Raw genomic sequence first — 22,844 nt, 5'->3', positions numbered from 1 at the left:
GACTGTTCTTTATGGTCTGGTCCTGCCCATTCCAACTGAATAAAAAGGTGCAGGCATGACTGTATCTATTCAGGACATTCCCAAGAATAAAACTAGCTGAGGAAAATACTTCTTTAGAACAGGTTTTTGTTGTTCTGAATCTTTCTTTGGCAATCTCAGGATTACATGTGATTTAATTTGCTTATATACACTGCCTTAGAAAAACAAACACAAAACCACAAACCAAAAACAACCACGCAACTCACTGAAAACTAAACCCTAAAATACTTCGTACATGCCTGTTACTAAAACCATAAAATCATTGACTTACAGAGTCATAAAAATGGGATTTATTGTCTATTTCCTGTTTCAGTCAGGGTCTTGTTATAACCCCCTCAGGAAGATAAAACACAGGGGACTATTAACGTATTCTAATAATCTTTCAGGCTTCTCCATGGATGGTGTGGAAGCAGCAAAGAAGAAAAGGTTCTTTTAATGCAGTCTTTCAGACTGTAATATTTGGGGCTGTTTTTATTAGACAGACCATTATTAACTATCCCTTGCTCTTGGAGTCTGCATGCCTTCTAGATTTTTTTCATAGTAATATTTGCTCAAATTGCCAGTGTTCTTGAATTCCTAGGAGAAAAAAAAAATATTTGCCCAGTGTTTTGCATCCATGTTATGGGTAAAATTAGTAGTATGACTAGGAAAATATGCTGCCTTATCTTTAAGCACCAAGAAGCCTAAGTGACATGCATTTCAAAGACAACATTATGCCAGTTCTGTATTACAGGCTTCAAGTCTATCCACAGAGACACATACTGGCATATCTCTCCCACAGCAGTCTCATTTTGCAGAGTGATTTGTTTACTGCTTAGGATTTTTCCCAGATTTCTGTGGTCATGTCAGAGTTGACAGCTTCTCAATACTGAAATTTGCTACCTACAGTGCTGATTTTCCACCTGGAAATTGGAACTTGAATGAGTGTTTCTGTGGGAAATCACTGCCAGATTTATTGCAGGTTGTATGTGCTTCTCAAAGCACTAAGCCATGCTAAAAGGACTTAGAGCAGAAGACAGAAAGCTGAACCTCCTCATGGGTCTTAACAACCTTCCCCCAAACCCTCCCAGCTCATTTTCATTATAAAATATTGTGCAGCTGTGAGCCAAGAGATTGTGGTGGAACAGAAATGCTCCTGTTCCTTGTGCAGCTGAATTACATTGTCAAAAGCTTTCCTGAGCCCTTGGTTTAGCACCAGGAGTGCAGTCACTTAAAGCAAGGGATGCAACTGCCATTTTTCTTTGGGAGAGCACATCTTAAATTCAGAGGCAATAAAAGCACAGTTAGTTGGTCAGTACCTGGACTTGAAGCTGGGAAAGCATTTGCATGTGTTTCAGAGCAAAGTAGCTCCATTTTCATTTAATTCCACTGTTCCTCATCGTGTTAATGCACCAATTTCCCAAGCCAAAGATGAACAACCATCTACAGTCACTTAACAGTACCGATTGACATGTAATTAGTGTCCTGAAGGCAGTTGTTGCTCCACTGGTTGTCCTGCTGCTGCTTGGGAGGGGACAAAAAGGAGGGTGCTTGGCTGATTTGCTTGCCAGCATACAGGTTTTTTTAATTTTTTTGCTTTAAACTCCTGCTCAAGTGTTTATGACTGCAAGATAGCATCCGTGGTAGCATTATGAACACACATTCGATTTCAATATGCATTCAATTTGTTACTCTAATGTGACAAATTGCTATACCCTGTTACAATGGCCACGAGGATAATAAAAAATACATCCTTTTCTCCCACTGTGGGCCACGACAGAGACACAACCGCATCCACTGAACCCTCTCCAAGTTATAATTGCTTCCAGATGGAGTGTTTAAGACAAAAAACCCCAAACCCACAGAGGTCTATAATACTCTACACATTACACAGCATTTCTAGCCTGGCCCCTGCAGTAATAACTTGAGAGGCCTAGCTTAAAGGCCATAACCACTCTGAATTTAATTTCGTTAAACCATAAATTTACTATTTCAGATTTACAGCCTCTCTGGTTGCATGGCCTGAGCCTGCCTCTGCTGCTGCTTACCCAGATTTATTAGCAGTGCCCTGCAGTATTAAGTGCCAAATCACACCCATGTCTAAAAATAAGCCCTGCACAAACAGCTGAGTTTTCCAGTACCAGCCCAGTATCACCAGGTGCTAAAACTCAGACTCACTGCTCATTTCAGTGGGACCTGATTGGGTTTGATGCACCAAGAATCAATTAATAGCTATAAATAGAAGCCAGCCCCGTTTCTGTGTATTTTTACTCATGTTTTTAGCCATTGGGATCTCTAAGGGTTCACTATGGAAACCTCAGCAAATCTGGGAGAATCATCTTTCCTGAGAGCTTCTTACACGCTTGCTGGGCCATGCAAACAGCAGATGCTCCAGCAAGCTGAAAACTATTAAACAGCCCCATAAAAACAATTTCATGTTAAAAAGCTAACCCACACACAGAAATTCTTAATTCTCCCAGATTAAGGTTCCCAATTGCCTTACCTGTATGCTTCACTTGCCTGGTGCTCTGTCAGGCCCTTGCACAGCTGGGCTTTTCACATTAGTAGCTCCTGGGTGCTTATTTTTAACTTCGTAACTCACTTTCTCATCCCATCTCTGATTTACTGAAAAGCTTTAAAACTGGGGAGAGTTGCTGAGGCTGCAGCTACTGCTGTGACTTTGTCAGGGTGCTCCATGTTTTGTCAGTTTATTTTTACTTCTGTGAGAGATAGCAATGAAAGCAGAAAATAGAAAAGATACCCCAAAATTAAGGAAGAGCAGGTGGTCTGTGAGCATAAATCCACACAATGTTAGTGTGAAGTCATTTTACATTAACATAATCCACAGCCTAGTCTAAAATAACTGTCCAATCTCTTAGAAAATATGGTTTTTCTGCAGAAGACTGCTTGCTTACCAGATCTTTTAGACCATTGCAGCAGTCCACAGCATATCAAATCATTTACAGTCTCTTTGAAGTATGCACCAGGCTATGCTGAAGCCCTAACCCCTTCAAAACAGTGATCTGGGGGATATTTTGGGAACTCTGGGACTTTCAGTTCTTTATCCTACACACACTTCAGTAGTGGTAGGAAAAAAAATCAGAGCCAGTAAATTATTACTATACTTATTTTTCTCCAGTTATATCCTAATGATATTAAGATTTATTTTTTTTTTAGCTAAGAATTTTTTTTTAAAGGTTAAATAATAGGGTCACAGTGTTGAGAACTAAATGTTTTAAAGTTGCTTTAGTTCTCTACTCAACAAACTTCCATAGCTCAACTAATACCAAGGGAAAAAGCTAGTGGCATTTTTCTAGGAATTATTTATAGGTTTTAAATGTGGTCATTCTGCTGTCCCTCCCCTAGTATTGCTTTCACAAGATCCATAAAACTAACCTTCCAACAAGCTTTTCTCAGGGTAGGGTATGTTGTTTGGGGTTTTTTTTTGCCTCCACCTTTATAGAATCTTTGTTCTTACAATAATGCTGCATTCTCCCCCCCCACCCTGAAGCCACAGGTTTGCTTACTAAAATTGGAAAAACAAAACCTTTTGGAGCAACACAGCTCACATGCATACACACAAATATTTGCCAGTTTAACAGTGAAGAAATAAACTTGATCAATGGTTTGTGACTTAGAAAAGCTTGTGTATTTTACCTGCTCACTAAGGATTGTGAGCAGGTAAAATACATGGTATTGATGAAATATCCAGTGAACCCATCCTCTATTTGCAGGGCTATCAGTCACCATGATGGAATAATTAGGTTACAAGTATAGAAAAAGCCATTTTCCAGTATAATGGGATTTTCTTATTGGGAGCTTTCCTTAGGAAGAAAGCAGCAGGGGTTTTATCTGCTTTGCATCTCAGCTCCAATGCTTTTGCAAACTACCCTCACAGCCCCATCCTACTTGGTTCAAGCAGGACAGAACCTCAGAGGTTCTCCTGCCTTTAATTTCCCTCTCCTCTGCAGACTAGGGTCACAGGGACCTTAACAGCATGTTCACCTTGAAGCTGGGATCCAGGCACCTCAGTGTTATGCCAGAGGCTGTGTCCCTAATTTGTTCTTTGTCCCCATATCCTACCTGCAGACTTACAATACTGATATGCAATTACTCTTTTGCTCCTTGCATCTTTTGCTAGTAAATGGGATTTTCAGAAGCTCTGATGCGATGTTGGTTTTAAATGGACCAGGACCCCCCTTGAGAGGCCTCAGATACCTATGACAACTGTGCTAAGTGTCATCTCTGTCAACAAAATCCACAAGATGCTGTTCACTTTACTATCTGGAAAGAGATTTGAAACAAATGAACTCTGATCCCAGTGCCTCTTAGCAAAGGGCTGAGACCACCTCCAGCTACTGCCTGAGCACCATGGATTAGCCAGCAAACAATTAGTATTATATGATAAAATTCAAATGCATTGTAGCTTCCTTGTTGCTTGTTTTTGAGTTTTTACTAGATAAAAGTTTACATACTTTCTTAACACTCAAAAAAAAAAAAAAAAAAAAAAAGGAAATAGTGGTGCAATTGTACCCCTAATAAAGTTACCTCTAAAGCAAGTGCCACAGGCTCAATCCACTTTCTCAGCCCTTTAAAGTGATTTGTTATCCAAAATAAGAAACTGCTGAGATGAACTCTTTCACTTACCTGATCTCACTGTAACACTGAGCATCATTCCTGACATCTTCCAGTTTAGACATATATGAAACTAAATCCAAAGAGCACATACCTCCTTTAGTGTTTCATGACACGCAGGTATAAGAGATGGTCCTATCCAGTTCTGCTGACTTGGTCTTGGCAAACAAAGGCTCATGGTAAGATGGCTAAAAGTTTTACACTTGCAGGGATCCTTTATTTACAAATAGTCCTCAAGCAGGATAAGTTTGTTTCATGTGCAGTATGGAATGAAGAGGATACATCAGCTGAAATTTTAAAATGCAATTCTGAAGTCTGTGAGATACAATATAGATTTGATCCACAAAACATCCAGTGACTTCAGAATCACGAAATGGAATCAGTCACTAAGCAATGTTTTTCCCAACTTCTCTGATGGCTCTGTGATAAGCATTTTCCCCTCTTACCTCCCTTTCCTTTTCAATCCTCTTCTGTATTACCATAATTGACATAGTCTTAGTTTACAATGCACTTGTTGTGATACTTCTCTTTCCTTTGTGTGACTATGCAAGGCACGGTTTCATTGTTGCCGAGATTGTGTCCTTGCTATTGTTAAAAAGGCAGCTGAATTTGTATCAAGTACTACTGCTTTTGCCAAACATGAGCCTTCTCTGCACTGGCTGCCCATCGAGATTCCCTCAAATTCAGCCAGACTCAAAGGCTAATGACAAGGGCAGAGAGGGCAAGAAGGGTTTGCAGGTAACCTGTGACATGGTCTTTCCCATATCCTGGTAGACACACTATGTGAGTACTGACAAGATAGCAAAGCATGTGGTTAGTGGGAAATGAACTGGACTCACGAGCACTGGGGTTGACACAGCTGTAACAGCTTTGCAGCTCACATCTCTCTACACACAGGTGTCAGGATCATTTTAATTGCTAGCCTTCACTTTTTGTGAGAAGGCACTTCATAAGATTACTACAATCATGAGCAGGGCAACAACCTTAAAGTCTACATGAGAAATTATTCAAAATACTCTTACTTCATGCTTAATAGAGGGTTTTCATTCTTAATTTAATACTCAGAATTTCTTCTCCTGAATTGTCTAAGACACAATGACACCATATCCAGTGAACAGGTCATTTTGACCCAGGAGTGCTAGAAAAAGAATGACTAACAGCAAATGAATATGGTTTTGGACACAGGTCAGGGAGACATTTTGATTTTGCTGAGTTAGTACAAATACTTACAGACTTTGTAACATGACAAATAGCAAAAGCATACAAGGAGTGGTCAATTAGAGTAAAAAAGTTTTGTCATGTCAGTGGAAGATTTAGCTGTATCATTAAAATGATTTAAAAAATTGTACCTACAGAAGAATACAAGTAGAACTTCAGTATTTTTGAAAGCTGGTTATTTGTCAACACTGAAAACCATTCCTGTCCATGAAACAAATTCATTTATGTGTGTAGCTGCCATTTCAACTACCTTGCTATGGACAGCCAGCTGTGTCCATGTTTCAGGGCTAGCCACAAGGACTGAAATGGAAGCACTTCCCTGTATTCTTCCAGTCCTTAGTTTATCAGCCCCATTTAGTAGTGAATACAACTGCAATAAATTACTTCTATTGTATCCAAAATGCACTATGGTGTTAAAGGATGCTTGAATTTGGATATGAGACCAATCTGAAGCCTATGCCTAAAAAAAAATCTTTCACTGATTGATCAGGATGACTTGCTACACCTAAACTCCTAGCTCTGAGTTTCATTCAGCTCAAGGGAGCAATTCACAGAAAAAAAAAACAAATACAGCATTAGTTCAGACATACCTGAACTTAAAGAATTTATAAGTTACTAGTAAGTAACTAGGGATTCACTTTTTAGTATGAATCACAATGTTGAATCTCAAGACCAGGGAAGTTTTTGGGAAAAATGCAGTTTAGAGGCCAAGCATATTTACTTATGGTCCGAAATTCTTGAATCTGGAATGAATAAGTTCTGAAGTCATACAAGCCCATGATGACCTGCTGAAGAAGGCTCATATCTTTCTACAAATCACTGGCCTCATTCCAACATTTTCTGGGGAGAATGCCTTTCTTCAGTGAATTAAAAGTGGTACAGTCCAAGTGTTACCAACTCCTTTTCCTATATAGAAAACAAACTACTACAGCAAAAAAAAGGTTTAGGAGTAGCCCTTGATTTCAACGGCAATCTTTTGTCCTGGCAGACAGATCTTTTTAAACTATAAAAATAGTTCTGTGGGCAGCAACGGGACATTCTTCTTCTGCACTGTTTCTCCCATGAGGTAAAACCCTCCCCCATGAATTAGACATTTGATCCAAACTGGCTCCATATGGGGCCAACTCAGCCCAGCCATCTGTGCTTCGTGCTCCAGGAATTACAAACACATTTTGTTTGTAATGGCACAAAAGGCCACCTGAGATGACTCGATATACAGTGGCAAGTGTTGAACTTACTAAGTTGTGGACATGGTCTTGCAGGCTCCAGAGGAAAAACTCCATCTCTATCTTCCTTCCCAACAAACTTGGTTCACCAGGCTTTTGATAGTTTGTGCAGTGCATGGACACAGGTTGCCTTGAGTACCAGGCCTGACATGCTCTGTCTTCCATGAGCAGGCTGAACCCTAAACAGCTCTGTAGTAGCTCAGCTGAAACCAGGAACAACAGAAATACAGCAAGAACAAAACAAGGAAACCCTTCCATCCCTGCCCAAATCCAACCAATACATGGATGAGTCCGTGTGATTCTTCCCCAACTTTTCCCTTATGTGGTTTGTTCTGGTTTTGCCCAAGTTAAAATGTAGTAGTGTAGTTAAAAAGGCATCACCACATGGAAGGACTCCCACAGAAACTACCATGTCTAAAAGGTTCATGCCTAAATCTCAGCCAACTGGGTCAGAAGCAGCTTCTTCCAGAGATACTGCACTCGTTACCTATTGTCAGTGATTACCTGTTTTCTAGATTTGGTTCACTAACCCCACAGACAGTGGAAATCTGGGATCTGAGGCAAATGGACACATAAAATTGTTTTGTACTTAAAAACATTAAAGGCACAAAAGTTATTTCTTAAGCTTGAGTTTTTTAAGAATCCTTCCCAAAAATAGGCATTGTTTTCCCACAAAAGGCTACATCATAATCAAAATCTTAATTGAAATCAGAACATTTGAATGCATTAGACTATAAATATTACAGAGCAGAACTCATAAATCTTGCATTCAACCTAATTATTTTATGTACAAATTTCTTCATTATGGCAATAACTTGTCAATTTAAAAAACACTTCCATAGTTATAACCTAAAATGCATAGTTAGGAAAAATATAGATGTACTGTCTTACTTCCTTAGGACAATTTTATTCCAGTACTTTTTTTCCTCTGGACAGAGGAAGCTATTGTAACTGAGCACACAACAGCTCTTTCATAACAGAAAAAGTTACCAGCATGCACAGAAGTTGCACCAAGAACAGGGGCTCTATACAATGTCCAGAGCCTGTTGAGGAACACACAGCTTTATACATCAGGGATTACAGAGCACAACCATCTGGTTAGCTTTCAGGCTAAATGAGCCTGTGCTACCCTGCAAGGCCAATTTGCATCACTGATAAAAAAGGGACTATTATACATCTGTCTCAGTCATGCCTGATGTTACGGTTTTAGCAACATTCGCCTGCTCTAGGATTATTTCAAGTTTCATACTTTAACAATACACTTATTTCTATGGGTACAACTGGCATAGCTACATACTGTATAAATGCTTTTCTTGCTTTATTATGTAAAAATAAGATTTAAAGGATAATGGCACTAAACTGACATTTTTAACATTGTTTTTAATGCCTTCTTCCAACCTTTTACAAGATTCACTATCGCAAAAGGCAAAAGGTGAAGGATTAAAAGAAGTCTTCACATAAAAGCTCTAAGGATTGATATTTAATGAACTGTGAGATGTAAATCAATGCACAACAGCACAGTTAAAGCTTAAAATACTAGGATAACATTTATATTAAAAATAATTCACCTACAGATAATACAGTCTAGTGTTTATTGTATGTTATGGAAGGTACACTTGAATTTCAAAATTTTAAAACATATAAAAAGTGGTTAAGGGCTAACATTTTATCAATATATGATAAATGTGTAAGAATGTTTATTATACAGCAGGGTACAATGGTAGTGTTAATGCCAACAGGGCACCACAGAAGTTAGTTTAAAAAAAATTTCCACTATGCTTTATACAAACACCACCACTTGCAGTTGTTTAAGAGTATTGGGAGAGGATCACTGTCTGTAGGATAAGCAGTCCTATAACATTTTTAATGTTAGATAGTGTCATAGTACGTAGATTGGTGAACATTTCAAAATAAAACTAGAAATGCTGTAATTACTTCACAGAAATGCACATCCAATATTTGTTTTCAATAAGAACAATAGGTACAAGTTTATAACTCTCCCTATTTGAAATAATTTACACACAGATGAAAGCTACTCTATGTAAAATAATCACTACATATATTTTTCTTCTGGGAAATAAACAAGCAATTTTTGTTTTGCATTATCAATATCAAAAAACATATAGCAGAAGTAGTATTTTTAAAACTTAAATGGTGCTCTAAAGTTTTTTAAAAAAAAAAAAAAGAAAGGAAGGAATGAGAAAAGAAATTTTCCGTAAGTGTGCAACCTAAAATCAACCAAGCTTATATTGTAGTACAACCATATTAAGAAACCACTGTTTAGGAATACAACTTTATGGAAAAAGTGTATAATTCACAAAACTGTTCATCAGGCCATAGAGTAAAATAGCTCCACAGTTTACAGATAAAACTGAGGCCACACAGATGCGTGCTATGTCTTATCTCCAGTAAGTAGATACTTAGGCAGAGGATGTAACACTTTGTTTGTAGACAGCATGGTATGCATTTCTCAGCAAGACATAAGGGAAACAAGACTCCAAGAGATCCATTGTCAGGAACGGAGACTCCTGCACAATCTGAAAAATACCAGAAACACAAGGTTTTGCAGAGCTCCTTCTGCTGCCTGCTACTGAAAATCTGTTTCACGTAGGTTCTTCCAGCCTGCATCACATTACCACTCACAGATTTCACAGTGAAAATAAATTGCACCAAGTAATGCTTCTCCCTAGTATATGTATAGTATATTTTTGGGGATAGTATTTCCCCAAATACTATCTACTTATAATAAACTAAACACACCTTTACATATAACTACAGTACAATGCTAAAAAAACAGCTTACAAAAACCCTTTAAACTTCCTACATTTAAAGTCACTGTTTCTCAAAGCAAGTATTTTGCTTTCCTATATAAATAGTCATCTTCCAAAAGATACTGAACACTGAGAGGAAATCCTCTGACAAGAGAGGATATTCTCCTACACACACTAAACACCACTTCTTACACATATAGTATGTACTAAGTGAACAATGAAAATTATCTGAACAACTTGATACAATGTTCTAAGCAATAAAGGATGATGGCAATAATATGTGCATCTTGGGGGAATGAAAAAAAAAAAAATACTGTCATTAGAATAGCAGGAAGAACAACATAAAAATTATTTCCACTGGTTTGTGAGCTACAAATGAAACACACAAATGCTCACCATGTCTAGTAGTAGGTAAACTGATTCTCGGTTTCTTGTAGTAGTTTTGTCTGTCTCCTGGCCAATCTTCAGTAGACTGGATGATGCAAGCTATATAAAATGAGTATTTCAAAGCAATAAGTAAAACAAATCATAGATGAGCTTCTGCTATTTTGCTACACAAAGCCAATGGACTCTGCATTGTACTAATAATGACAAAGGAGAGCAAGTAATCCTGAGCACATGAACCATCACTGGGCTTTAGTCTCAATGTGCCATAGTGGCTTATTCCTAGTAGTTTTTAATAAATGACACATGTTATGTTAATATAAAAAGTAAATTAATCTATTGCAGAGAACTTCTTGTTGTAATCATTGGTTGACAATTATGATGTCTCCTGAACTCAGTGACAGAACTCCCAGGGGATCAAGATCTTACCTCTGTCCTTCCCAATATACATTTCAACTTAATAATTTTTCTAAGGTTTAAAGTAATAAAAGTTTTTATTTTTTGAAAATTTTACCCATTTTGCAATAGAAGAAGTTTTGAAGAAAGGTCATCTTAACTGCCAATTAATAATATTTTATCAATATACCTTGAGTATACACTCACTTCATAGTGACCAAACTCAGCCTGGATGACAAATATTCATAGTAGCTGTAGTTATAGTTAGTTACAGTATCTGTATGTTATCCAGTGGGATAAGCTGGTTGTGTAAACCTGTGGTATGACTAAGTATGGAGCAGATACTAGGCAAGGTAGAATCTTGTTAGTCTCTAAAAAGGGGGGAATGATGCCTATTGATTTTTGTCTTTTTTTCCTCTTATGTATTCTCTGTATTCTTTACACATATATGTGGAACTTTGTAGACTATTATTGTATTCCAGCTAGTTTTCCTAGTACTCTTCCATGCCCTTTCCCCAGGCAGAAAGACAAAACATCTTCCAGAGCCCCAAGCCCTGGAGGGCACAAGGTCCCTGAGCTGCAATGGTTCTTCCTGGCTATCAGGGTTGAGAACAACTCTTTGAGACACATTTTCATGAACAAAGGACAGCTAGTACCAAGGGGAGGGCTCCCATAACCAGTTGTCCTCCTAACTGATGCTTTTTGTCAATTATGCTAATTTGCTAAACTTATAAAAACTGTATTCACCCCATGTGGGTAGGCTTTTGTGGACGTTCTTCCATAACTGCCCCTGGAGCTCCAATGAAGATCTACTTTTACATTACCTTCCATGCCAATATCATCTTTAAGTTGAAAAAGGCATTGCCATAAACAACCTCATTATCCTAGTTTCAGAAGATATTCTAGAACCCTCTAACATGTACTTAGGTATTTACAAGCTCAGGATAACAGAATATAGTAAAATACTTAATTTGTAGATGCCTTGATACACCATGTTTTTATGACTTACAGAAATTTGAAAAAACCCCTTCCAACTTTCAGATGTACCATCATAATTTTGGCCCTTATGCCAAACAATGGCAACATGCCTAAACCACATATTTACCAGAAAAGGATTTTATATTAAAACATTAACTTTAAAAATAGATTTTTCTCAAGAGTCTTCTTGAAAAAGCTGTCATGTATCAATTTTTAATATGAAGTCACTATGTATACTTCAAAACATACATAGTACATACTCATCAGCATCAAAGAACCTCCTAAGTTTTTTTCCTCATATTTAATTAACTTGGACAGGAAAGCAGATCATCTTCAGCAGTAATTTTCTTCTCAAGAAAAATGTTTTTCTTTCAGATTAACAGTAAGTGTTAAAAAAGAAAGATTAACAAAATATCTGAACCATCAAGTCATAGCCTGTGCAGTAAAAGCAGTGGTCTGAAAACAGTCTATAAACACTGAAAGAATGCAAACCTCATACCAAAAGTGTTTTTATCACATGAAACTATACTGGTTTTCTTCACTTGTCAAATGTATGCAACTTGATACAACCATTTCTCTTTCATGTTTTACATCCAGCAGTTGCATTAGACAAGGTGAATGGCCATACGGTTTTCTGTTTTACAAAATGCAATGAATTTCCACAAGTGAAAGATTCTTTTAGGGAAAAAAAAATGTTTCTGTGAACTTCTAGTTACAGAAAGTTACCTAAAATAAAGAGGGAGGGGCTTTTTCCACACATTTTATGCCAAACAGAAAAATCAAAAACCACTCAAAATCAATAGTAATTTTTTTTTAATTAAAGTGATGCTGCTGTTTTAGCCTTTCATTTCCATTAAGTACTGGCTAATTAAGAGCCATTAAAAAAAAATTATTTCTACTCAAACAGCACACCAAAATGTATCTAAAATATGCCACTATGACCTAAAAACTTCTGATTTTTTTCCTAAGCATCACTAAAGATTTCAGCAGCTTTCATCTTCAATCTACTCTGAGGCATAAAAAATTTCCTCTTCCCAATTACCCCTGTAACACGCTGCTACTTGGCTGTTCATGTTTAAGAAGGGCAAGCATGTCAAAAAATACAACACAAAAGGCAGTCTGAAGTTTATCCTACTTTTTCAAAGCAGGTAACTAATTAAAGTATCTACCACATCATGGGAAAATACACAGAATTTTGATTTTATTTGCATTGCACATTTTTCTTCCCAGTCATGTGCCACACAATGTGAGAAATGGCACAAGCTAAAATACTAAAGATTGTTCTGGAAAAAATTATGACACTTGCACTGATTTGCTCCTTTAATTTTCCAACATCACATATGAGTGTTTATAAAGAACTACTGCAAAATTTAACCTATGTACAGGCTTGTATACAGAAACATATAGAAAACATTCTTCTGTCTTGTGCACCAAAGGCAGATTTCTATGAACACAATCACATTGCACCCCAAATCAACTGTACATTTTAACAAGTAGGAATAAAGTTATACATACAGCCAAAAATTCTTTGAGACGATCTTCAATGCTTCCCTTGTGGATGGTGAATAAAGCTGCAGCAATCTGATTGATAGCTTTTGCCAAGCAGTGAATGTTGTTGCAATGCCCTAAAGAAAAACATACTCAAATCATCTCAGCACCAAATTGGAAAAGACAGCATTCTTTGGAAAATATCACCAAATACTAAAGAGAATTGTGACAATAAAAGGACTTTTAGCATGTTACATAATGGGAGCAAGGAATCCTTCCACATTTTTCGAAAATTGCAAAATATCACCAAATACTAAAGAGACTTGTGACAATAAAAGAAGGACTTTTAGCATCTTACATAATGGGAGCAAGGAACCCTTCCACACTGCACTTGCTATCAGGAAAGTCACCACATGTACAGCTCTGCCTTCCAATTCCTAATGGTCACAACAACCTGAGAAACAACCTGGGACTTTTAGAAATTAGTAATATATTGGAATTTTATTTGGTTTCTACAAAACTTAAGTGTGTTAACATTTGACTAGGCCAAAAAGACAGGATTTTTACAAGCTATTTCTTTCCCCATCTATGTAAATCAACATCTCATGCCCAGACAGTATCACTCAAAGAGATCTACAAGTACTCAAGAACAAAGGTGTTCCATTGCTAACTTTCCTATATAACATCTTGCCTAAAATTCGCCCAGGCTTCAGAGCCTTGGAAAGTGGTTAAATGACACCAGTTTTTACAGAGAGCAGAACTCAGTAAACTTGGTATTTATTCCAGACAAATTAAGCCAAATATACCACCTTAATATAAAATTAATATACACTTTGGACAAGTATCTTAGGCATGTGTGGGCATATGAAATGGAGGTGGTCTTTGAAGGAGTTAACAAGAACTCAAGCATGCGGATTCTTATTTTTTGACCATTGTTGAGCAATGAGCTCATCTTTTCACTAATTTACCATAACTCCATGTTCATGCTTGAATAGTGAGGTCAGCTGGACCCTGTCACTCCACATGAGAAAAATCAATTTTTTTCTCCATTCATATTACTATTTTTACCTAAAATTACTTTTAGCTGTCATTTTATTGCCCAGTTTACTCAGTATCATACCTCTCTGCACCTCTTCACTCCTTTAATACCCTCAACAACTTCAGATGATATACAGATTTTCTCACCTCACTCTTCAGCCCCCCAAACAGATGGTCTGTGAATATGCTGACTAATAAGTCCCAATGAAGATCCCTGTGGATCTCCTTCAGCAGGGCCCCCAGATTTGATACTCCAACTTTGTCTCCTATTTTTACATGAACATCAGTCAAGAGAATCTGTTCTGCTTAATTCTGATTCAAAGATGTGTTTGTCTTTGAAGAGGCTCATTTTATTCAAGAGACTTCATTTTTATGCCTCAGGCTGTAGAAAAAGTATCAACAAGGGAATTCAGCAAAAGAACTGTAGTCTTCCAACTCACAACAGGTCTCAAGTATTTAGAAAAGGGCTCCTGCATACTAGTATCTATCACCCTCTAGTTGACTAATTAGACTTCTAGCCTGGTATTTGACTAGCAGCTCAGATTCTGTACTGGAAACAAAAGTAAAGGTCTGTTATAGACTTTGAGCCTTTATCTGGAACTTGTGGAAGAAACAGACTTGATCTTGAAGCAGGCAGAGGGAATACAGATATTGCTACAGCTGTCCAAGCACAGTCTGTATTTGGGAGATATGTCTTGCCAGATTAGAAAGCTGAAACTCCTTCAAATCTGTGACTCGTTAATGGATTAATTCAAGATTTGTCCAGGGAATTTACTTCATAAATCAGAATTTATTAAGTCCACATTCTGGAAATACCATTTATATTAAGTGTTTCAAGCCAGATGTTCTACAATAAGGGTAGAACACAGTATTATGCAAGAAAGGCAGGAATCACAAAGTCTATTCTGTTTGTTCAGTTATTTTTGTAGAGGGAACATATTTTATGTATACCTTTTGCTAGATCTTCCTCTCAATAGAAGAGCCCACTCAGTAAAAAAATATGTAATGCACAGGCCATGTCTCACAGAAGCAGTAGCAACTCCTAATATGGGCTTATTTGAGTGCAAGATATAACTTCTCTCCAGTCACAGTTTTATGTCATCTATTAACTGCACTTTAAGAGCTCACTTTGAAACAAGGCTTTGCCTGACTTCATCTTAAGAGTTATTTAATGTAAATTAAACCACATAAACTGGAATATTTAAGCTACATAATATAAAACAGGCAGAAGATTATCTGCTCATCTTCAACAGTAGAATTATCAGTTGTTTCAGCCTGCTAAAAACATGATGACTAAAAGGGTCCCAGGAAGACAAGAAGTTTTAGGAAGACAAACCTACCTGAACTTTAACCTGCTGGAGAACCTCCAGCTAGCCTGACATATTCTTAGCAATTAATTTGCAGAGGAATAAATTGAAAATATAAACACCAGCAAAACTTTTAGTACTGCCCCCTAGGGCAAGCCATACAGGTTTTGAGACTCTAGAGTTGGTAAGATCCTTTGAAGGAGAAACTGGTAGCAGGAAGTGCTTCCAGAGGATTTCTTTTACAAAACTATGGGTAATTTTTAAGAGAAGTGATCTTACACACACATAAACAAGTTCAATTGGAATGAGTAAAGACAATCAACTTGACTTCAAACAAGGAAGTTTCTACCCTTGCAACTCACCAATCATATTAGATATTCCCCACTCTCACCTTTATTCCAAGATTTTTTCTCAAGTATTGTGATATGTAAAAAGCTTGCAAAGAGCAATAGAAACACTAGGAGAGCACAAATAACAGGAAACAACTCTGTAGGTTACAGATTGTTCTCCCCATTCATCAGAAAAAGTGCTTGACTAAAAAATTCTTTAATTTTCAAATCAGTATTCAAGTTCTACTCATATATCAGATTTATCCAACATTTTCCACAACTGGAAGTCTATGCCATCTGTTTTAAAATGAAACTGCAGTCAACAGATCCCTAATAATTCAAAACTGAAGAAAAGGCCATGTAAAGCAACAATCTTGGGTCTGTAAAAGAACATTATTTCCATGCTACATTAAGTGATACAGAAAGACTTTTAAATTTTTGGTATTTTCCTAGTACTTGAAATATTTAGAAGCCAGTTTACACTTACTTTGTGAGTTACAATTTTGAGCAAATTAAAAAAAAAAATGCAAGTTTAAAAATTAATTAGAGAAAACATGCATCCCAGTGAATGGAAGCAGTATAAGTATGGTCTTTAATATGAGTCATGTTACACAAAGAAAATAGCCTGAACAGCCAAAAGGTGACTTTTGCATGTGTTTGAACAGTACTGTCTGTCTTCAACTTAAAAAGAGGAAGAAAACTCTAGATTACATGCAACAAATTTTGTTGAGCCAAAGATTATTTTTTTAAATAAGAAAGTTGAACTATTGTGTAGAAAATAATTCTGTTCACCACTTACACCTTCCAGATTCTGTTTCCAAAACTTTATGCTTGGCAATATGAACAGCATATTAAATATAAAAAGGATACCTTGCATGATTGACCCAAGGCCAATGTAAAGATTACTAAAACATTAATACTTACTTGAATATATTATATTAAATAGTAAGTGTCACATTCATTAATCCAGAATGTGTGCTCAAATGATTCCACATCAGGACAAGATTGCCCCCTGCAGTGTCTGAACTGTTCTGAAAATTTCAAGTAGCAAACTAATTTTTCATAGAAAGTCATCTCAGACAAGAGTCAAGTAAATGCTTTTTAAAGTACCTTCAGAAGAACTTGCCTGAATTAAGGCTGATTTTAAAATTTGTTCACTATAAAATATAATTAAGTATTAAAGGTGAATGTATCTAAGACAGTACCAGAACTATTGTGAAGACAGCATTCCCAGCAAATACTGATCTGACTCTACATTACCTTCGATGGCAGGGCTATACTGAGACATCACATTGCTAGCCAAAGTGGGCAAGGAGACAGCCACGAAGACCATTAGAAGGCAAGCAATTTTATATTCTTCTTCTGGACTAATGTTTTCTAAAAACAAAAATAATAAAGTTCTTTAGTTAAAGAAGTAATCTTGAAATATTTCCTTTCAGCTGCAGGTAGAGTAGAATATAAAATGTTTGACCAAATTGAAATTTAAAGCAAAATCCAAAAAAGTCAATGTTTGCATTATGAAAAGAGGAATATTAATATCAGTCTTGCCAAAACAAACAGAGTAGAGCTGCAAAATGTCCAGCCTGTTACACAAGAGAACAAAAAGAAGCCACTGCCATGCAATTACTCCTCATAATTTAGTTACTAAGTCTTGAATATGATGAGCAGAATAGTAATTTTTTCATGTTGGTATAAATCCAGTTATTGCTCTAAGGTAAGAAGAGCTTCTCTTGCATCTCCCATTGGCAAAAGAGCAGAAGGTGATGGTTCACTCATGTCAATTCACACTAGAACTTTGTGATTACAAAAATAGCAGCATCATCACACATTAACCTAAGATTACTTTTAAAAAAGTCAACAATTACTGACACGCAGAATTTATCTCTATGAAAACTGAAAAAAAACCAAAATATTTCAACTCCAAAGGTAACAATCAAAATACAAGATTATAAACCATTATGAGAATATACAAAAATTCTATTTGTTGACCTAAACATTTCATAGCTGTACCACAATGAAAATAATCCATTTTAAATGCCATTTTAGATACCAGATACCTAACAAAAATATACTTCTGTATGTACTTCTACATACAATGTAGACAGAACAAATAAACTTTGGGTTGCTTTTTTTCTAAGTGCACAAAGAAGTTGTGCTTGTGACTTAAATTCAAATATTGAATTGGATTTTCCCCTCTCAAAATAACTACAACTGAAGTAAGAAAAAACAATATTTAAAATATTCATGGTCTCATTCTAACATCAACTATCCAGAACATACAGGGAGAAAAAAAGTAATGAAATGCTCAGTAAGGAAGATAGGAAAAAAAGCTTAAGACCATCAAAAAGCACTTAGGAGTTTTAGTTCATGTCTTTGAACATGCCAGAGTAAACAAAACTGAAAGGCTTAGCCAGCAGTGCTTTAAAGCAACAAAGAGGAAGCATGATATATGTTAATTCTCTAACATGTTTATTTTATGTTTTCCCTTGTAAATGTCATGTTAACACTTACAGGACACTGGCAACAAAGTATTGTGAAATTCATGAGCTGCATTCAGTTCCTAATGCTTACTTAGCTGACGATTTGTCACATATATGTGCAACAGAAATTACCAAGTTGTTCATGGGACACTCTTATTGTCATCATTGTTAAATTATAGCAGTGTTCACCATTAAATTCCTTCTACATCTACCTCATATCCTTTTCTAGGTCAGCACATCCATTCATGCATATTTGAAAAGATTCTCAAGATAACACCAATAAATAGCAGGCACGAGTAACTCATCCTCCTATGCCATTTATGAAGTTTATTGAAGGAATACAATGGAGGTTTCTCCTAGCACTTTAAACACTTCTTTCTCTTTTTAACATTTATATTTTTGAAGTTGAAACTTACCTGATTTTTGGGAAGACAGTGCTACAACCAAGGCAGGATCAATCTCACAAGGCAATCCAGCAGCTGATGACAGTTCATATACATTCATTGCCACCTGAGGAGCAGAAGAAAGACAACACTGAATGCTTTCATGTCAAGATGACAAAGCACGGTTGTTGCTGTCATGCTTAAAACAAGTTTGAGGCACTAAGGAATTTCAGAGATTTGGCACATATTAGACAGAGACTGTATTTTTTGTTTCTAACCTCCACTGAGCAGCTGTATCTGTATTTTGTGTAACAGATGGTAATTTTGTTGTGTCAAGCCAAACAAAATTAATATATTTTCCCACATTACCTCCAAAGAACACCCTCACTTCCAATTAGCTCTTTCTACATCTTTCTTTAACGTTCAAAAGAAATTGGCATCTTTTCTCTACCAGATCTAAAGTATCAGCCAACATCTACAAATACAGCATTTTTAAACAAAACCAAAAGTCACAATCTGGTGAAATAGAGTTATGGAAAAATCTTACAAGATGCCAACGTTAGACAGATTCAGTGTTCGTTGACTCCAGGCACCAAAAATCAGAGTCTAAGTGGCCACAGCACTTGGAAAAACTAAGAACATTTTGAAATGTATTCAATTTCCTAATCCATCCCAGGATGTCTCTTTTCTTACCATTAACAAGACTGCAACACTGTTGTTTTCTCTTTCCATTTACTATTCCAACTAAGTTTCTGAAATCATAGTTCAGAAGTCTCTCTGCAAAAGCAGGTCTCCACCAAATACAAATGAATACAGGAAACACCAGCAATGTCTTACTGCCAATAGTATTTGGGAAGTTTTACACTTTCCCCATAAATTCTCATGTATAGTTGAGCAGCTCCATGTAGTGAAAATTGTGCAGACTATCCTTGTGTGCTCCAGCCTGAGGAGGGCAGGCTTTGGTATGAAAAGCATACAATGCTGTTTGCACAGTCCTACATGAAAAAAATTAGAGCATATGGACAGGGTGTGGTCCACAGCCAACAGGCTCAAAAGAATCATAGAATCCCAAAATGGCTAACATTAGAAGGGACTTTCCACTAGCCTAGGTTGCTCCAAGCCCTGCTCATCCTGGCCTTGAACAGGGATGGGGCAGGCACAGATTCTCCAGGCAACCTTTGCCAGAGCCTCCCACCCTCTCAGTCAATTTTTTCCTAATATTTATTCTTAACCCACTCTCTGTTATCTTAAAGCCATTCCCCCTTGTCCTGTCACTACATGCACAATGTAACAAATGTAAGCCTGTTTCTGAAGGCTTGTATAGACAGCTCAAGAATTTAATATTAAAAACATCCAAATCAAAGGAGAAGAGATCACCATTTTGACAGTCACCCCAAATCATATGTTTTGGGAATAGTAAAATAAAGATAATATTTCAAAACAAGTATTAATTTAATCAACAGCTTTAAAACTATTTATATTTTGGTTAGTAAATTCAGCACATAGGAAATTAGTATGTTATTAAATCCTAAAATATGCCCAATAGGGCAACTGCTGCAATCCATTGTACAAAACCCTGTAAAGATCTGTCTCTTAACATGCTTTTCAGAAAAAAAAAAAAAGTTTGTCCTACTGTCCCAGCTGTGTGTGACAGGGCCAGGAGAAAGCTCAGACAGTGAGCTGCTAATTGTCCCCAGGGTTTAATTGTTAGCAGGCTCACAGAGCATTCCTAGGTTCTCCAATAAGATGTTTCTAAGACAAAGCTCTGGCAGAGTTGTGGGGGAGCACATGTCAAGGGTTTCCAGTGTTCCCAACAGGCACTATGGACAAGATTACTCAGGTCTGGCTTCTCCATGCACAGTCCTCCAACATTATCCAGTCAAGGCCTGAACTCTCCAACAAGTCTACCTGGCATCATGTCACACCAGACGACATGACATCTGTGGTTGGTATCATGTGCAACCAGCACAGTGGAGTACACCCACAGTGGTCAGAATTTATTTCAGACACTTCCAACTGAAGAAAAACAATTGCATACCAACACACAAAAGAGGTATATTCAAGAATCACAGGAGAACTACAGCAGAGACAGAGAAGGCCTACAGCCAAATATTATGTGAAGCAGAGGGCAACTAGGTAGTGCTATGTGGCAAGAGCTAGGCAGCAGTCCTCAGCAGGGTTTTATTTTGCAGTATATAGCTTTTTTTTCCATGCAATGATTGATTGTAAATTACCCTGCTGATTTCCAGAAAAGAAGCAGCAATTACTACACTTTGTTGTATCTGCTGATACTAAGGAATTCAGTGATGTCCTTGGAGATCCACTACTGTTATCATCAACTCAAAACCATTAATAGTAAAATACTGTCTTCAATGATTATTGCTGCAGCCTTTATCCCACTTTACTTTTCAGCACTTCTTTGATACCAGAGGGTGTAAGATATTTTCTGAAAAGGTCAAGCAAAGTAAGCAGTGAACTTCCCATCTCTTCTGGATGCTGATTCCTCAAGTTCAATCATGTATATCAAGTTCAATCATGATGCTCTGATGATCAATGATTTTCTCCACAACTACAGGTGGGAATTTTAAGAGTTTTTTTGAGACATGCCAAGACAGCTTGGATCATTTTGATACGATTTTTATCATGAGCTTGTACATTTGAAGTTAATTTTCCATAGCATTTCCAAAGAATTTCTCTGCTGTGGTATGAGTCTCAATGTTTTCTGGGACATCAGACAATCATGGCTGGTTTATCAACATTGCAAGTTTCAAAGAGCCTGGGATTATATTTTGGAATGAAATAACACACATGTAAAATTTCAGTAATTTTAACTGAAAATGAGCCAGAATGTAACTGTTCAACTGTGTCTTCTAAAATCATGAAGCTCACAATGATGGACTCTGAACTTTTAAAAGGAAGAGGATGTCTATGTTATTTAATTAATTTTCATACATAGAGTATTTAGTTACTTTCCCCAAGAGTTAACGGCAAAATGTGAAATTCAAGTTCAGGGATAACAACATATTCTGGCCCTTAAAAACCATGCTTTGCTCAAGAGCAGATTGCTAAAAGTTGTTTCTGGCAAAATTAAAAATATGTACATTGTATATCTCAGTGCACATTCTCTGCAAATCAAAGTATTGCAATACTATTAAGCAGCTGAAATCCTTCACAGACTCCAAGCTGCAATAAGAAATTAAAAATCCTGCTAGACTTCAGCTACTGTGCATACATGTCCAGAAGCCATGTGAAGTGCCAATAAGGGTTTTTGGATGGACACCCTCTCTCATTCAGAAGAAATGTACCTTATTTAAGCTGCTAACTTTTTTTTTCTCAAGCATTTCATACAGTGGGTTGACAACAAATTTCAATTTAAGGTCAAAATCAGACTCGTCACTATTACATGCACAGAGCTCCAACCACATACACAGAGTCTTTGAAGTATTTTGTTTCACCAGTTGTACTGCTCACAGTGTGAAGCAGCTCAGCATTCTTCCCCTTGTCATGTTTTAACACTTGATAAATCTTATTCTTAAGTCTATCAAAGTTCTCAAATGTGATCCCAGGCAGACAGAGACTTGTGCTTATTTTATCAGTTGGTTGCAATTTTTTTCCCCAGATCATTTGGAAGCTGCAGATTCACATTTTCTAAGCTCTTGGGGGGGTGGGGAAATGAAAAAAAAGAAAGAAAAAGGGGGGGTTTTGTGTCTGGATGTTCAACACGAAACATTAAAGTCTTGTTACTTACATATTTTCAGTAAACTCCCAAACTACTCTACCACCCTTTCAGCCAAACAGTACCTTCATGTCAGTCTCTCTTGGAATGTGATCTTTGAAGTCCTCAATGGAACTTACAAGGAAAGGAATGTGGTAGGATAAGACCTAAGAGACACAAATATGTAGAAAATGAGAAAAATTGCTTCCCATGTTAATTATCTGTTAGACACCATTATTTTACTGAGCTTATTTTCTTTTTTAATGCATTTTATACATTTGTGTTTGTTTGTAGATTTCAAATATTAAAGCCTAATAATTTTTTGCAATAAAGAAAAGAAATAAAAGCATTTAAAATGAGTGAACACAGAATGTGTGATCTAAACTAAATTTGATGTTTTAAGTTTTCTGAACAGTACTCAAAAAATAGATTCCCTCACCCCAAATTGCAATTCAAAGCTCAGTTACAACTGAGTATT

General features: G+C 36.7%; 1 protein-coding gene across 8 annotated transcripts in view; it reads right to left on the bottom strand.

The window, feature by feature from the left end:
• Window positions 1–7,988: 7,988 nt before the first annotated feature.
• NCKAP1 (NCK associated protein 1) overlaps window positions 7,989–22,844 on the bottom strand; it is a 60,358-nt gene continuing 45,502 nt past the window's right edge. For all 8 annotated transcript variants that reach the window (XM_021532549.4, XM_021532550.4, XM_021532553.4 and 5 more), the window contains 6 exons: window positions 22,453–22,533; window positions 18,685–18,778; window positions 17,049–17,165; window positions 13,142–13,251; window positions 10,265–10,354; window positions 7,989–9,634 (listed from right to left, as the gene is read on the bottom strand). In XM_021532549.4, the coding sequence (XP_021388224.1) occupies window positions 9,518–9,634; window positions 10,265–10,354; window positions 13,142–13,251; window positions 17,049–17,165; window positions 18,685–18,778; window positions 22,453–22,533 (609 nt within the window). In that variant the 3' untranslated portion in view covers window positions 7,989–9,517. The remainder of the gene's footprint in view (window positions 9,635–10,264; window positions 10,355–13,141; window positions 13,252–17,048; window positions 17,166–18,684; window positions 18,779–22,452; window positions 22,534–22,844) is intronic.

Source organism: Lonchura striata, chromosome 7 (genome assembly GCF_050655825.1).
Source record: "Lonchura striata isolate lonStrDom1 chromosome 7, ASM5065582v1, whole genome shotgun sequence".
NCBI classification, from domain to species: domain Eukaryota; kingdom Metazoa; phylum Chordata; class Aves; order Passeriformes; family Estrildidae; genus Lonchura; species Lonchura striata.
The sequence above is the reverse complement of the archived record's forward strand: the minus strand, read 5'-3'. Positions and strand labels throughout refer to the sequence as shown.